The sequence below is a fragment of the Falco biarmicus genome, chromosome 10 (assembly GCF_023638135.1).
Source record: "Falco biarmicus isolate bFalBia1 chromosome 10, bFalBia1.pri, whole genome shotgun sequence".
In the NCBI taxonomy this organism is placed as follows: domain Eukaryota; kingdom Metazoa; phylum Chordata; class Aves; order Falconiformes; family Falconidae; genus Falco; species Falco biarmicus.
The window spans coordinates 23423419-23439994 of NC_079297.1; the positions used below are offsets into that span (position 1 = coordinate 23423419).

Here is a 16576-nt window from a genome sequence, read left to right on the forward strand (position 1 = left end):
TGAAACTGTGTTCAGTGCAGATTTTTACTACTTGCCGAATAACACCACTGTTTTAGAAATGACATTCAGATAAGCCTTTGGTTTTATTTTAGAGACCCAGTGTTTTGCTGTGGAGCAAGGAAATCCTACCTTTTTACACAGTAATAAAGTATTTAAATAGCCTTTCTGAGCTGATATATGTCAATTAGACTTGGCAAGCAAAGTAAATCAATCCGATGGATAGATTTATCTTTGTGAAAAAAGAAAATATCCTTTGACCTGTGCTTTTCTGAAGCAGTCGCTGTCTTACTGAATAGCAAAGGACAAACACTCTCATTCCTATTGGAGCCCTACTGGGTAGTTGGGTGTGCAGGAAGATCCTGACTTGGATAGCCACCTGGTAAGAGCTGGCTTTGTGTTAACTGCTAAGAAAAAAACAGCCCTGGACAAACTCTTGGGGAACCTGTTCATTCAAAGCTAACAGACTTTGTAAAGTCCACTTAAGTTCACCCTGGGTCACACAGTTTGGTTAGTAAGTATGTAGACCAACTGTTTCAGAGTCTCCCTTAGCTATTTTCATTCAGCTTTCTGCCCCTCTTGAAGTTCTTAGCAAGGGTTCTGGGAAGGAGACAGCTAGGCAAAAATGTTTTGGTCAGCTTTTTTTTCTTGTGCAGACTAAAAGATCCAGAAATTCAATGTGACCCTTGGTGTGGTGGGTCATTATTGTCTATGTGACTGGAAGTGTTGATGGGGGATGGTAGATACCTAAACTAGGAACAGCCTTTTGATGCTTTTCATACGTCATATATTTAGATATTTTCCCTTGGGAGAAGAACAGAAGATTTGTATCTCTTTTTCACAATTCCAGGTTGTCAGCAATCACATCGCCATGAGACACTGATGAGACTTAGCAATAAATGCATGTCTTAATACTTCCCTCACACACCGTGTCTCTTCCTTCCTGAAAACATGCAACTGGATGCAATTCCTGCCTCTGCTCTTTTGTTTGTCAACTCAAGTTTGCCCTCGTTGCCTAAGGCCTTGCAAATTGCTGTTTGAGTAGACTCTTTTTTTTTTTTGTGCTGAAAAAGTCTGTAGTGATTATCAGTTGTATGAGAAGTGAGAGATCCTGTTTTTACATTTACTTCCTCCCTGGTGCTGAATGTGCAATTAAATGATGAAACTGCACTTCTAAGCAGATGCCACCAACAAAATCTGTAGGCTGTTCTCTGTATTTTTAATTGCTGGAGGATTCCCACCTTATGACATAAGCAAATATTAATTAGATCACAGCAAAAGAGAATCCCTTTAATTCAGTGTTATTTTCAGCCCTGCTTTCTGGCGGTGCTGTCCCTTGCTCCTTAGTTTTTGGCTTTTGTTTACCTGTAGTGCAGATGGTTACAACGAGAGGTTTGACCACACCTGTTCCTCAACAAGGCTGTAATATTTTAGAGCATCACTGGGAACAGACACAACTCAGTCCAAGCAGAGAAGGTCATTAAGCTTGGATTTTCATTTATGTGAATCCCTGAACACCAGCGTGCTGGACAAAGGGAAAAGGATGTTAACACTTTTTACTCACAGTATAAACACTTCCTTCTCTTGTATTAAACAAAACAACCCACAAAAGTTCCCCAAAATGCTGAAAATAAGATTCTACTTTCTTATATGAGTTGGAGAATTCAGTTTGGCATCAAGCTTTTTCTCTTTTTTTTTTTTTTTTTTTTTGCTTTTGGAGTAAAAAATATTTAGAACAATACCCTCTGAAACAAATGTAACTTTAGTTTGGCATCATGGAAGCTGAATGGCTTAGAATCCTTAAATTTCTTATCTCCCTGAAAAAAATCAGTGTATAAATACTACTTTCAGTTACATCTTACAACGTGCAAATATTGACATTTTGGGGACACAGCTATAGTTTCAAACATGGCCAGATATTTAGAAGCATAAGACAATTAAAAAACATTAAAAATGTGCTTAAGTGTGTAAGGACCAGACTTATTCAGAGTAATTATTGTTTACAGAGCAGCTTTATAATAGTCAAATAGTTGAGGAAGTTTGGAGGACTAACAGGTTCTGGCTTGGTTTGGGTAGCGACCTATACGTGTGTGTTTAGGTATATAAATAAGTTCTGAAAATGACTGACATTCCCACAATACTTAGAAAAACATTGTTCAGATATCTTGCCAAAAATGAGTCTTTGACAGAGCAGGGAGGAAGAAATAGACTGATTTAAAACTGCTTTACAAATAACAAGGTATTAATCCCACAGAACAGGTCAGGTTCCCAGTTTTCACATCTGTTTGTGAAAAGGGGCACAAAGAAAAAAGGAGATGCCAAGTGAAACAGTGTCAGCAACAGCTGGGCTGGCTTAGAGCTGCAAGAGAAAAGCAGAGGCAGTGTCGGGTCCTGCACCGTGGCTTTGCTTTTGCATGAGGGAGAGGTCTATAGGCATCTACAAACCTTTCAGGTCTTCCCCTGACCGCTAACAAGAAGCACGGGTTATCATATATCACGACTAGGAAATTGTTTTCCATCAGAATTTGAAATGAAAACTGAAAAAAAGTGCTAGAATTCTTTACAATATGTTGTCGTCCTCTCTATCTTAAAGGATAAGCCTTACCATTCGGTGGAGTTCGTTGGGACTTTCAGGGGCTTTGGATACATATGCAAAGTGTTCATAGAACAATGCTTTGAGGATTGTCTGCATTGCTAGGGAACAGGACCCTCTCTTTTGCCATATATGTAAATGCATAAAATATAAGAGGAAAAAAACTTCCTTGTACAAATGCAGAAATAGTCACAGACTGCTAAAGGCTTAGTATGTCCTTGACTTATTTACATATTCAGGGTTATGTTCATTTCTAAAATTAAAATACATTGAGATTAATGTCTTTGGAGAAACTGAAAACTTTGAGATGAAGATTTTTACAGGAGGTCAAATTGTGCACATATCCAGGAAAAGTTACAAGGACCCAGATAATAGTAGTGTAAAGTTTGTAGGGAGCTGAACGTTGGAGGAATGTTTCTCCCTCTGGGAATTTGTGACTTTTTCTTTAGAGCATTAAGCTTCTACTTTCCTTAGAAATGTCCATATACCGAACTTCAGTAATAAGTCCATGTAAAACATCTTTTGCATATTTATAAACAGGGAAGTGTGATTTAAGCTATAGATTTTTGGGGATATATTGATGGGACTGTTACCTCCTGGAGAATTTCCAGCAAACTTAGCAGCCAGCATTTTCATTTGGGCAGAATGTCTTTGAGAAGACAAAACCAGATTACACCAGCTAACATCAGTGCATAAGCAGAATTTATGGATTTAAGAGTAATTGATATAGAGGACTAATAGAAAAAAAAAAAAAAAAGATACAATGCAAGACTGTTTTGCTGATATTCCCTTTCCCTTTCCTGGGGTGTGCCCTGCTGGATCTGCCTTCCAAACAACATAATACTTTCCTCCCTGTTTCTAAATTTTTATGTGGTGTGTCGCTTTCACCAAGCTCTTTTTCCTCATCCTTGATATGCATCAATTGAAGTGAAATGAAAAACAGACAACTCTGACATATTATTTCTGGCCTCCTTGGAAAGTTTCCCCTGTGATTGACTTTTCAGTCCTATTTCCATGTTGTTCTACTTAGTAGCATCAGCCTCATCACCTCACTTGGGTTCCTTGCTGTGATTGTAACCCATCTAGAAATTACAACTTACAAATTCCCTGAACTTAGAGAGAGGTCCCACTGGTATGTTTATTTTTTAAATTTTTATTTTTCATATTTTTTTTTAAAGATGGGCCCTGGTCGAGGATATGTTTCTTGTGCAAGCGCGTGGGATTTCCACCTGCTCCCTACTTGCACAGAAGTTATGGAGGCTACATAACACCAGCAGCTCCACTCAAACCTGACCCAGGTTAGCAGTAACAGCCCTGAGACTTCACATATGCCCTGTCGTGGGACAAGGGACCCTTTAGTGAAAGCTGCATGGCTGCATAGATTTTTCTTGCAGTATTTAATCCTCTTTCCCACTGCGCAAAGAGGAGCGGAGAAGGTGTGACACACAGCTAACAGATCACTGTACCACCTTTTCACTAGCTAAGGCTTGCAAATTTTCCTATTAAAAACTGTGGTGTGGTATGTTTTCATAAATGGCGATTCCCGCTTTATCAGCCGTGCTGTTCTTAAGGGAAATGGGGAGTTGGCAGTGCCCTTGGGAGCCTCCCAGCCCGGGGAGCATCATCACCGGCTGCTCCACGCCGGGCTCTGCCGTTCTCCCCCCTCGCCAGTGGGTGACTCTCTCGGCTCTGCTTATCGGCTGCCTGCTGGGACTTGAGCTCGTCTGGAGTTCTGCTGAGGCTTGCTTGCATCTGAGGAAAGGAAAACGGGAGGGGGGAAAAAAAAAAAAAAGCAAGCTGTAAAAGATTCAGCCACTTAATCTTACTAGCACTGCTTTCCTCAGAAAGAAACTTTTTAAACTCGAGGTTCTAAAATCATAAACGGAGAAACTGAGAACAGTTTCTTCCTTGTTTTCAAGAAGTAAATTAGCTTCTGGTCATTAATCTCGCTGCACCCAGCCCGCACAAAGACTGGAGTGTTGTGCGAGGAAACAGAGCTGTGGCACAAGGCGCTTCCATGGGCCGGCTGCCAGCGGGATGCACTTGTTGCCATTGGCATTGCTCAGCCCCTCCCAGCTGGACCAGTGGGAAACAAGGGGAATTAGAGTCTTAAAACAAAGTTAGTAAGTCCACAACTTAGCTGACACACAGATGTCTGCGTTTACCCTGGCTATTTTTGTAGCAGCTACACAGAAACGCTGTAATATTGTTGTCACAAGAGCAGAAGAACTTTTTAAAGTAGTAGTTTTCGACCTTAGAGAAGCGCTGCAATAAGCAGCAAAAGCTGCAGAGCTGGAAGAACAGCTGCTTGGAAATACAGTTGCTCAGTCATTGACTTAAAAACATCTTGCACTATTACAGTTGGGGGAATTTTCTCTTTTTTGGGTGATAGGAAGTTATTTTTCCCCCAGGCTGCAAGTTTAAGGAAGCTGAGCTTAAAGTGGCTTCTTCTTTTGTTCAGCTTTGTTTTTATTTTGAGTTACACTGAGACTATCTTACAATGTCAGCTGTGATAATTGAACTGGATAAGCTTTCCTCAGATGAGGTTGAGAGCAAAAAGGATTCCAAGTCAGAATTTAAGGAAGGCAGATTTAGTGAATCATGTGCCGAATATCATGGTTTGCAACTTCACTGCTCGCGTTCTGCACCAGCTGGTAAGCATGCATTTATATCAACTATTTCCTCAAATCTGTGTCTATTTACTGATGTAACATGTTGCAAGTAAACTCTAAGACCAACAAGGAAAACACAGGATTCATTGGTGTCGCATGCAATATACGAAGTAATTTTTACTTTAGATAAAGGATAAAACACATCTGTTCTTAAAAAAATAAAATAAATAGTGTCTCTTGAACACTTTAGCCCATAGGGTACTGTTGGAAGAAGAGCCCGGGAGACTATTGCCTTGGCATTACCTGGATGATGGGCTTTCCATAGGAGGTTATATAGGTTTTGTGTAAGTTAGAGAAGCCCCAGCAGCCGCTCTGATATTAGACTGCAAGGTGTATATATAAGTTGTGCTCTCTAGTGTTTATTACTGTTGCTCTTTTTCTCTGGGGTTTGTTGTTTTGGGGTTTTTTAATCACATCGGGGCTTGTAAAGAGGGAATTGTGTATGCTGTAAGATTGATATTTTTTGTTTTTTCTTATGACCAGTGTGGCTCATTTCTTGTTTTTATTTTGTGGCAGGTGTTGCATATAGCTACAGTAGGTCCCAAAAAATGTCGATTAAAAAGCATCGTGAAAATTAAATTTCTCTGAAAATCCGTGGTCTTGGAAAATACAGAATGTAGCTGCCCTGGATTGTCTAATATAACCGAGGGGGTATATCTGCAGTTAATGAATGGAATCTCAGTTACACACTTAAAACCTTCTAAATTATTGGATGGTCGTTCATCTAGGAAACACTTTTTAAGAATGGCTACTCTGATTCCTTGTGGGCGACACACGTATTTTGAGTTGTACAACTCCCAAGGGATATTTTGACTTAGATTGTGTTTTCTTTTGCTTGTGACCCCTGGAACCCAGCACAGACAAGACAAATGGAGGCTGAGTGTGAGTGACACGTTCTCCTGTGACAGGGCAACTAGCTTTCAGGGGAAGGCTGCCGCTTTTGCCTGGTTAAAGTAGGTGAATATTTAAATAAAAATGTATTATTTCTTTAACACTGTAACAAAGATTTGGAACATTTTTTGCTTATAAAATCAGTTCTTAAACATTTGAATGGTCACATGGTTGGGTTGCCATATCCTTTTGCAAGGAAAACCGGTAACTTGTTCTTTCCCTAATAGAAATTTTCTCACTCTACTTCTTACAAAGCCTCTGCTAACTTTTGTAAAACAGAATTTTCTCAGTAGATATACTTCTGAAAGTTTCTCTCGTATGTTAGCAGGTTTCTGTAAGGTCAGGAAACAGGTGTTATTACCCTTGGATCCAAAAACACGACTTGAAAATTACCTCTCCTACCCTGAAGAAGTGTTGTTAAGAGTTTATGCCTGTGCTAAGTGATATGCTTTGCTACATTTCCCACATATCAGAGTGACCTGTTCTGGCCTACGTGGTCAATCAAGAGTAAAATGAACTTTCAGCATGAGCAGCATATTGTTTGTGGAACTATACCAGTCAGAGTTCTGCAGGAGAAAGATTAAAAAATATATATGTAATCAAGTGTCCTTGTTGGGATTCATCCATTTGGAAAAAATAATTACTTTCTTGTTAGAAGAATTAAGTCTTGCAAGCATTTTTTGCAAACGCTGTTTACTATTCCTAAAGCAGGAACAGTGCTAGCGAGTGTCTTTGACAAATGTTTTGTCAGAGTTTGAAGATTTTCTTGGTTTGTGTCTTTGCATCACAGGAAGAATCAAAGAAATGCCGATACATTGTTATAGTATTTTTTAAGGTTTACGAATGATGACTTCAAGAAATGCAATCTCATCTTTTGCCTTCTAAAATATGCCTTGATGTATTTATTTCACCAGTGTTTAAAGTAAGCAAGCCCTTTGTAGTTTCCAGTGTTGGCTGAAGCCTGAATGGCACAGTGTAAACAAGCCCTGTTTGCTCCCACATGCCGCTGCCTTCTAGGAACCTCTGCTTGTTCAGCCATGGCTGCTGATAAAAAATAAACAGCCCTTGCTTATACTACAGTGACGCACCCAACTCTTCACAAGCAGATGATTTCCCGACAGTGCTGCTTCACAGGCAAGATGAATACCAACTAGAGGTAGTATAAGGTATGTAAGTTATGAAAACATAAGTACTTGGTGTGAACCTGCAAAAATGCAGCAACAGAGAACATGTCCCTTTCCCATCCGCTCTCAATGCACTCCATGTTTTAAGAGGTGTATCGCTTAAAATCTGTTATGCTATGCTTGTACTATGATTTTTTATGTACAGATATATATAAAGAGCAGAGAATTCAATAGAGAGAGATTATCACTTAAGGAAAACTTTTCGTCTTGTAGTGCTGATGTGTTAATTTTAAACATAACACCTAACAGTGCAGATACTGAAAAGTGAATAATCTGACGAAGTGTTGTCTTGAAATAGTCTGATGTTCTCAAATGGAAAATGGAAACATTGCTGGGACAGAAAAATATTTACTATATTCTTATTTTGTTCTGCTTTAACCAAAATCCACTGTAATAGGATGTAAATTTCCTTTTCTATACATCTCCTGTTAGGTGAGAAAAAATTTTTTTTAAATAAATTTAACTTTCTGTATGTCACTCCATTTTCAATTCTGATGCAAGTACCATCCTGAGGCATATTTGGCATCTGTAGATATGGCAGAATATATTGCACAGTAATAATATAGAATAACAGCATGGTTAAATTAGCCTTCCATGTACAGAATGCAGACTTTTTCCATGTAGTGCATTATCGAAATCCTTGGGGGTTTATCACTTGCAGTGTAATATTGAGACATTTTCTCAAACAATGAAATCCTGAAAAGCGTGACCAAGCTCATGTGACGAATGGTCCGTGAGCAGACCGATGGCCAGTGCTGCTTTCCACAGCACTAAGATTACCTGGATACCTGCGCTCCTGGTGGAAGTTTGAACGGAGCGGTGAAGCTTGTAGACACAGCAGCTAATGTGGGGCTGGTGGGTTTTTAGAGACGCCGAGCAATCTTTAAGAAAATGAAGTCCATTTTGATTTATATGCTACTTATGCTGCAAAGAATTTTTTATGTTTAATAAGATGTAATGTGAATGCTGCTGTCACAGCTGCAGCAATTTGTCTTCACCGTCGGGCAACAGGCTATTCACAGTATAGAAATATAGGACCAGATCTCAGTTTCATTTGCCACGTTAGAATTTCCCCCCAGGCCTGGTGTATTTGCCTTTCAGACTTCTCCCAGGAAGCAAAGCTAATCTGAATATGGCAGCTGTAAATATTTGTACAGATTTAAACCTTATTATCCCTGATACGTGCTGTTCTGCTTCATCTCTTCTCAGTCTGGAAATGACTGAAAACATTCAACCTACAAATAATAGTCTTGATCTCCTTATCTATGGTTTGTCTTAGAGTTGTAAAACAAACTCAGCAACATTTCTTCACAAATTCTCTACTACGTTCCTAGAGATGGTTTTATCCTAGTAACTCTTGATAAAGAATAAACAAACCTCTTACAAATATATATTAATAAAGCCACCAATGTGAGCCATAAGCAAGGTCTTAATAACACAAGTGGTAGCGGTGGGCTCAGAGTACAACACTCACTCTCCTGAAAGGGGACATGCACTAAATCACATGGATTTGGCTTTCTGACTGCTGGTAGAACGATACAAGGCTAGAGAGGCAATTCTATTCCTGCCTTTTTTTGTGGTTCTTTTACTGATGAGTTTTTGGGGGAAGGGATGTGCAAGTTATTTTCCAGAGAATAGTTGCTATGTTTCAGAAGTTATTTTTACTGCTGGTCTATTTATGTAGTAGAAATCACCCATAGGCTGTATGAGTGTAGAAAAGGAAAAAAAACTGCATTATTAAACTTGTAGCAGTTAACAAGGGATAAGAAAATTAAGGACATAAGCCTACAAAATGCTTTGATCTACACTCTACTAACAAGACATCTAGGCTAACAGGGTGCTCAGGGAAAGGAAAATAGGAACTATTGGGTAAAGATGGTGTAACTGAGTAAACAGTTTCAGGTGTTCACTGTTCTGTGTCCAAGGCAATCAATGTAGTAAGTGCACATATATAGATGTGACAACTGTATTTTTCTATTTTAGCAGAGTCTGAGGGGCAGAAGAGCCTTTGGGAGTCAGAAGAGCAGTGGAGGTGGTTTGAGTTGCACCAAAATGTAAGGAAGTCCCTTTGTATATGTCAGGACATGCAGGGATTAAGAAGAAAGGATGAGCAGAACTTGTCCTCATTTGCCACCAGGACAAATATGAAAAGGACAAGAATGCAGCAAGTTTCCCTACAGCTGTCTGCCCCTCTTTTCCTTCCCGAGATGGTTATGAGAGGCAGCAGCAGACTGAGCTCTGGGTGCTTGCTGTTATTCTCCTCAGCAACCTGTCTAGAAAACTTGCTACATCACCCCCACTGAAAAACTTTTCACGGTGCACATATCACTGTTTGATGGGAGTGTCGCTGTGCCAAGGAATAAAATCGTGTGCTTTGTGGTGGCAGATGAAACTAGAATGCTCAGTGGTGGAGCATTGTCTTCAATACAGACCATTTGCTTTATTGCAATGGAAATACTTTACAGGAAATTTATTGGTGGGGGAATTCAAAATAATCTACAGCTTTTACTTGAATTTGTCTTTTAGTTTAAAGCCTTATACAAACATCCCTTAACTGATTATATTTCCATCTTCCCTGTAACATCAAAATACTTCTGATTACTGAAAATCTGCTAAAACCATGTTTACTTTTAAACTTTAGAAAGTAGACTAATCGCTGAATGAAAATTTCTCTCGATCTAACTTTGAGAAGTGCTTCAGTAACAGCTGCATCACAGTGTTCAGGGAACTGAATAAATAAGCTTTGTGCACATCGCACCACCAGTTTGCCTTAGTCACGCTGGGATTGCACGGTAGGACCAGGAAGGCAGCAGATGGAATGCCCAGGAATTTATTTCCAGCAGCTTCTGCCCAGCCGAGGCCCTGTCTCCAGGGGAGCCCTGCAAGAGGCCGCAGCACAGTGCAGAACTGGGACTTGAAACACCTACACCAAAGCAGGTTTTGAAAGCACGTGTTTACTTAGAGCGAACAAACCAAACAAGGTAATGTTTGCACAAAGATCAGGTGCTGGTTTTCTGCTTTCCTCTTCCAATTTCTCTTGTAAAACAAAAGGTCATGAAATGTGCTTTTTGGTCATTTCAAGAACCTATTGGGACTCTCCAGTCAATAAGATCAATATTCAGAAATAATCCTTCTACTTGTTCTGCCATGTCAAGCCAACATTTAGTTGCAAGTCGGAAGGAAACATAACTAATTCAGCTGTAGAACAGAAATAGAAGTTACCAGTGGTCTCCTAACCTCAATGCCGCAGGAAGTATTTCATTATTTCTGGTGGATAACATTACCTTTAATTCTAATTTTACCTTGGAGGCAGACTGTGCTGTGTCCAAATCGCTGTCAGTGAAATGCTGCCACTTTTGAAAATGAAGTGGGCATCTTCTAGGGAGGTTTCAGGTGGAAAAAAAATGGGGGAGAAAGCATATTTGTTCATATGGGGATGGAGGCTGGGACTCCAATTTATCTGGTATGTCTTCTGTTGGCTGAGACTTCAGTACTGCCCAGAGTCAGTCTTTTTGCCGTTCAGCCTAAAGTTGTACTATAAGCTACAACTGGAAGGTCTTCTCTGTTTGGCCCTACCATCTCCACCAAAATTTCATTAATACGCAAAATAAGCCTGTAGCTAATGAATAATGCAAAGATCGTGGAGAGGCATTCGCATCCGCCCCGGGGGGTCATGACTTTATACCCTCACGTGGCTACAATAAATGGAAACTAAGCTGGATATAGAAATTTAATTTTTCCCAGAGGCATCATTTCTCTTCTGTGCTCTTCCTTCCTTTAATGAGCTATTTACTTTCAATTCGAGAGTGGGGTAGGTCAGCTAACTCCGAGTAAAGACACTCTAATGATTTATGATAGTGGATTTTATTTCCCAAATTCCCTCAGTAGCTATAGATGAAGTATGTCTACAGAAAGAATATGCTGCCCTTGCAGATATTACTAAACCTTTCCCTCATTTGAAAGGTGAAGTCAATACTTACAAAACAGATCAGTGCAGGCGTGGTAGCAAAGGTCAAAAAACAGCAACAAGAGTCAAGTCTGGACAGTCTTCCTATAGCACAGTGTATCTTATATCGGCAAAGCCTGAACACAGCAGTGAAACACCTGTATCTTAGTTGTTAGAGGTGGGTCTGTGTGCTTATATCATTTTCTTCTTGAATAATGAGCATAAAATTACAAGCAAATCTCCAGTACAACATAGGATGCGAGATGACTCGGTGTGGATGGGAGGTGGCTGAGGTGGTTCAGGTTTCTTGAAAATTTAAGCCTGGTAATATGTCTTTACATGCTATTATCACGGTTTTAAAAAAAAAAAAGTCATCTGGAGGTCGTGAGTGTTTTGAGCGGACTGGTGTAGGGCGTGTACAGGTGACTTTTGAAAGTAAAGTTACTTCCGGTGGTGATAGAGGATACAATTTTATTCCTTTTTGCACGCAGGTTTTACTATAAGATCTGATGGTTGTGTCTAAACAGTACATAATGAGGAAACAAACAATGCCGTTTAGCACATGGTCTATAAAATTCTGGTTATAATTGATTTATTTTTTGTGTGTGTTAATGGAACGATCTGTATTTGGGTTTCTGTTACACCGTTGTAAATGTACAGAAACACTAGCACGTTTTCTCGACCTTTGTGATATTTTTATCAGCATTGCAATATGACCTAAGTGAATCTGATTTAACAACAAAACAAAACTTTCTGAAAATGCAAGTTTAGTAATACTTAGAAGGCACATCATGGGCGAGAGAGAATTACAGAGTTATCTGCAGGCAGCGGAATGTTATAAATAGAAATAGTTTTGAGTGGTGCTGGAAGAGACAAGCGTGTTTTTTCCAAAAGCAGACGGTGAGAAAGAATTTGGCTGCCTGCTTGTCTCAATCCTAAAATGTGCTAGTTTGCCGGTAAAATAATAAATTGAGATAGTATCTCTAGGAATTATATATTTATATATGCAAAAGCATTAACAATTATTTAGATCTTTATCATACTTGTGTTCCCGCCTTTGAGGGGGCATGGTGAAGTCTCTTAGGTCCAAATACATCAACCTCCTGAGAAGGTACGATTATGCCAAACCTCTCTAGCTGTATCCAATTTGTAAAGAGAATTAGCCTCAGGTTTCTGTTTTAGTGCTTCGATTGAACATTCAAGATGACTATTTCTAAAACACAAACGTTCTTTTCTGTGTCAAAATAAAGTAGATAGCACTTCAACACAGCATACTAAATTACTTTATGTATCGTAAACCTTAAGCAAGTAATAGCCTTCCTTGTTTTGCTGCTATGCTTCTGTTTCGCCCTGTAATGCAGTGCACTTTATGAAAATTCATATTGTAGTGGGCTACTGACATTATTTATTTCAGAATACTGCTAACAAGAAAGGTAGTATAATACATTCAGCTAATTTGCTTTGAAGGAACAGTGACGTATGTTGAAGATGAACTGTATCGGTCTTACCCAAGTCCTAAAGTGTAAGCTAAATTCTGTGGTGCCTTTTTCTTGCATATGTTGAAACAAAGCATTCCAATTTTTGAAAGGAAATTCTCTCTTATTTACGCTGATCTGCAAGGTTTTCTTCTAGTAGCTGCTTTAAATATTCTTTTCCTTAACTACTTGGTTTTCTCTCATTCTGTTCTTTCTATGGTCAGGAACAACAGGTCAGTCAGAATTGCATGGCACCGAGACTGTGAACAAGACTTGAAAACTGATTTCTGCTTTCTCTGTCTAGGCATTGAGAAAGAACTAAATACCAGAGTTCCATGAGGTTACTAAAATGACTTGAGTCGGTCCACCCTGCAAGCTTTTTCTCATCTCATCTCGGCATATCTTTGCCTTTTATATTCCGAATCCTTGATTTTGACACCCCAAAGGTGCTCCTAGATCTCCTTGAATTCAAAAATTCTCAATTTTGAAAGAAAAATTATAAAATATTCAAGGAAAATGCCCTTGTAAGGGTATTCATTTATTCAGTCTTTCCTTCACCCCAACATGCTGCTGAACCTGAACAAGGAAACTAATTAAGTGAACAGCCACCAAACTCTTGTGTTGCTGTGTCATAGGTGTGTGCCATGAGACATACGAGGTTTGCACACTGTCTTCCAGGATCCTCACTGGGGCAAGCTCCATTAGTGCAGCTTTAAAAAGACAAAAACTAATGAATAAAGGTTCTTGCCCCGTGGGCCTGGCCAAGCCAAAATGTGGTGTTTTGTTTTGTTTTGTTTTTTTGTTCAATGGCTCTTTGACAGACTAAAGACTTGGATTATGGCCAGTCATTTGGAAAGGCAATTTCATATGTACATCCATCAGGAGTACAATTATTTTCATCGGCGGGTTTCCTAAAATTGCTGTCTTGAAAAATGCCTGGGCTCTGGAAGTTGTCCTTGAGAAAACAAAGGACCATGGAACAAGCAGCTTAGTTTCGCTGGGACTCTTGAGTCGGCAGCTCGTTTTGGCTCAGTGGAACGCCTGGTATGAGGTGCTGATTGCCGCTGCTCACTTCTATTGACTGAACTTCGTGTTATTTTAGAAATAAAACAACCATAAAAATAGCAAGTGTATAAGTGTATTCTGGATAGTATTTTCTTTCTATCAAAAAAAAAAAAAAGACAGAAGATTGAGTCATTCAGGATTAAGGAACTCTGTGTCTCTGTATATTTATGTGCTCTTTTAATTTTTGTTTATAAAAACCCCAAGGAAAACATAAATCTTAAGAATTCAAGGATGATCAAAACTAAGTTGCGTGAAGTTAATTCCAAAGGTTGACATCTTACTCTTTTTGAGAGTGACTTGGCCTTGCTCTCTGACTAATTTAAATGATGTAACAAATGCGGGGTGGGGGTTTATATATTCTTCCTTCATTTCTGGAAGAAGATAGTTTTGCACACAATTTTTACACAAGGTATACTATTGGCTTGTTCACCTACCTCAGGAAGGAAATAGTGAGGACCATTCAAAGTACAAATAGGTGCCCCGTTTATAGACATTTTGCCACCCTCAAAATTCACAAACTTTAATAAAGTGCATTTTTGGCATGTTCTACTCTTTCTTTTAATTGTATTTGTTATGGTAGAATTAAATGCGATAACTATTACTTTAATTTTTAGAAAATGTTGTTTCCTAGTGTTATAATTTTAATCTCCAAATGCTTTCTTTCTGATCTTCTTTGCTTTGCTGGGAAAAGCAAACACAGAGGACTTGGGAGATCTGGGAGGGAACTGTTTTGCTTTTCTGTCCTTCCTAGAACTCGTAGGAAATCCCACACTGGCTCAGGTCAAAATCTGCCTTGTCTGGTATCCTGTTTCTGACGGCAATCAGTATCTGCTATTTCAGGAGGAAAGGAGACAGGAAAGCCTGTTGTTGGCCATGATTCCATTATCTCCTCAAGGATATCCTACCACTTGATCTGACTAAGCAGCACTGAAGTCCTGCAGGAGGTATGACACTCAGCTTGAGAAAAATCAGTCTTCAGTTTCACAAATGCAGAGTTGAGTCTCTTGAGGCAGAAGTTCCCAAACCACTGTGTTTAGCTAGTTCAGAATGGGTAAAGTGTGCTTAAATGTGTCTGGGGAAAAAAAAAAAAAAAAAAAAAAAAAAAAAAAATCCTCTAGAACGGATCACCTTATGATTTTCACTGAAAACCCTCTTAAATAACGTTAGTCTTAACCTTGTATTCATATTTTGGCACCAATGTTGATCCTTCTTTATGTAGCTCATATTTTTCAGAGTTTCCCAAGGTCTGTTACTCTTATTCTTCTTCACAACCAGGACACATTCTCCTCTTCCTTTTGATTTACCCAATATAGAGCACTTGAAACAGTCTTCCTCTGCTCAAATTCCAAAATTTTCACTGACCTTTGCACAAAAGTAACTTTCCTCATCTGTCCATCAACACTTTTGATTCAGTTTCATATCACTTGTGACTTTTCACTTCACATTGCATGCCTATTTTTTATTTTTAGCATCTGTTTTCTCACTTATTCCTCTACACCTCTCACTTCTGGAGTGATAACTCTTTCCAAGTACAACATACTTTAAACATGAATCTTTAGTTCTTTTCTAAAAACCAGTTGTTTAACTTTCAGTATCTTAACTTTCCTTACCCTACTCTTTTAGTACTCTGACTTGCCTCTCATTAGTAAGACCCTATGACTTTCTCTGCTGGTGTCGATGGCGTGATCCTACTGATGTTAATTATTTCAATTCCTTTCATGCTTTCCTTTTCTATCTTAATCTTCTTTCAAGAAAGAAAAAGAGGAAACAGTTATTCTCGCCTTTTTTTAAGTCTGCAAAATCATGTTTTTAATGTATACTTTCTGTGAAGGAGAGAACTACAATAAGGAGGGGAGCTTGAAGTTGATATCTCTAGGCGTTTTTCTGTGAGTGCAGCTGACAAAATTATACAATATCTGACATGATTTATACCATCTATGTAAATTTTAATGTCTCGAGTAATAAGGAATTTTCTCAGTTACTTGAGCAGTTTGTTGAAAAACAGGATGTGAAGAGAATGAGGAGCCTCAGTTAAAAATTAAAATGCTAAAGCTCCTTCTCATTTTGCACAGCTGTGGGTTCGCTCAGCACTTCTGGAAAAGCAGGTCCTGACTGATGTGCCCCAGACCATGAAGGAGCTGGTGAGCCATAAACTCTATGAAAGCTACTTGTGGGTTTTTTAGAAAGATAAATAATTAGTGAATGTATTTTTCGATTTTTCCCCAATTATACTATTAAACTGTCTTACCGAGCTTACTGGATCTAATTCGGCAAGAATAAAATGTAACATTTTCTACTTCTAGACAAGAAATATCTTTTGAAGGTAGCACTAATGCTTTTTCACAAAATGGCAAAAATATACTTGGCATCAGGATATGCTCTGTTAAGTCCAAAGAGAGGGCTGGTGTTGGAGTTTGAGTGCCATTTTGATTTCCAAGTGATAAGCACTTTATCCTTTATCTTTTCAGTTTTAAAAGTAGGTGCAGTAAGGGCCAGGCTTCCTGCTGCTGTACAGCCGAAAGCAGCTGTCCGTTCACGTCATCACACCTGTTTGCTTCAGCTGCAGGATGTGCCTCAAACCCGTACCGCAGACAGACATAATTTTTAGTGCTGTAGCATATTGCTGCAGCAAAGCTCACCTGAGAGCTTAAACATTGTCTTGTCTGAATCCTATAGTGAAATTCTCACTAAGAAGTCTTCTGGAGGAAGTGTGGAGCTGTGTGAAGACAATTCTGTGCTCTTTCTTTCATCGG

At 39.0% G+C, this 16576-nt stretch overlaps 1 protein-coding gene across 2 annotated transcripts in view; it reads left to right on the forward strand.

Moving 5' to 3' along the window:
* Positions 1-4713: 4713 nt before the first annotated feature.
* ANO3 (anoctamin 3) overlaps positions 4714-16576 on the forward strand; it is a 207844-nt gene continuing 195981 nt past the window's right edge. For both annotated transcript variants that reach the window (XM_056354931.1, XM_056354932.1), the window contains exon 1: positions 4714-5244. In XM_056354931.1, coding sequence (XP_056210906.1) covers positions 5091-5244 — 154 coding nt within the window. In that variant the 5' untranslated portion in view covers positions 4714-5090. The remainder of the gene's footprint in view (positions 5245-16576) is intronic.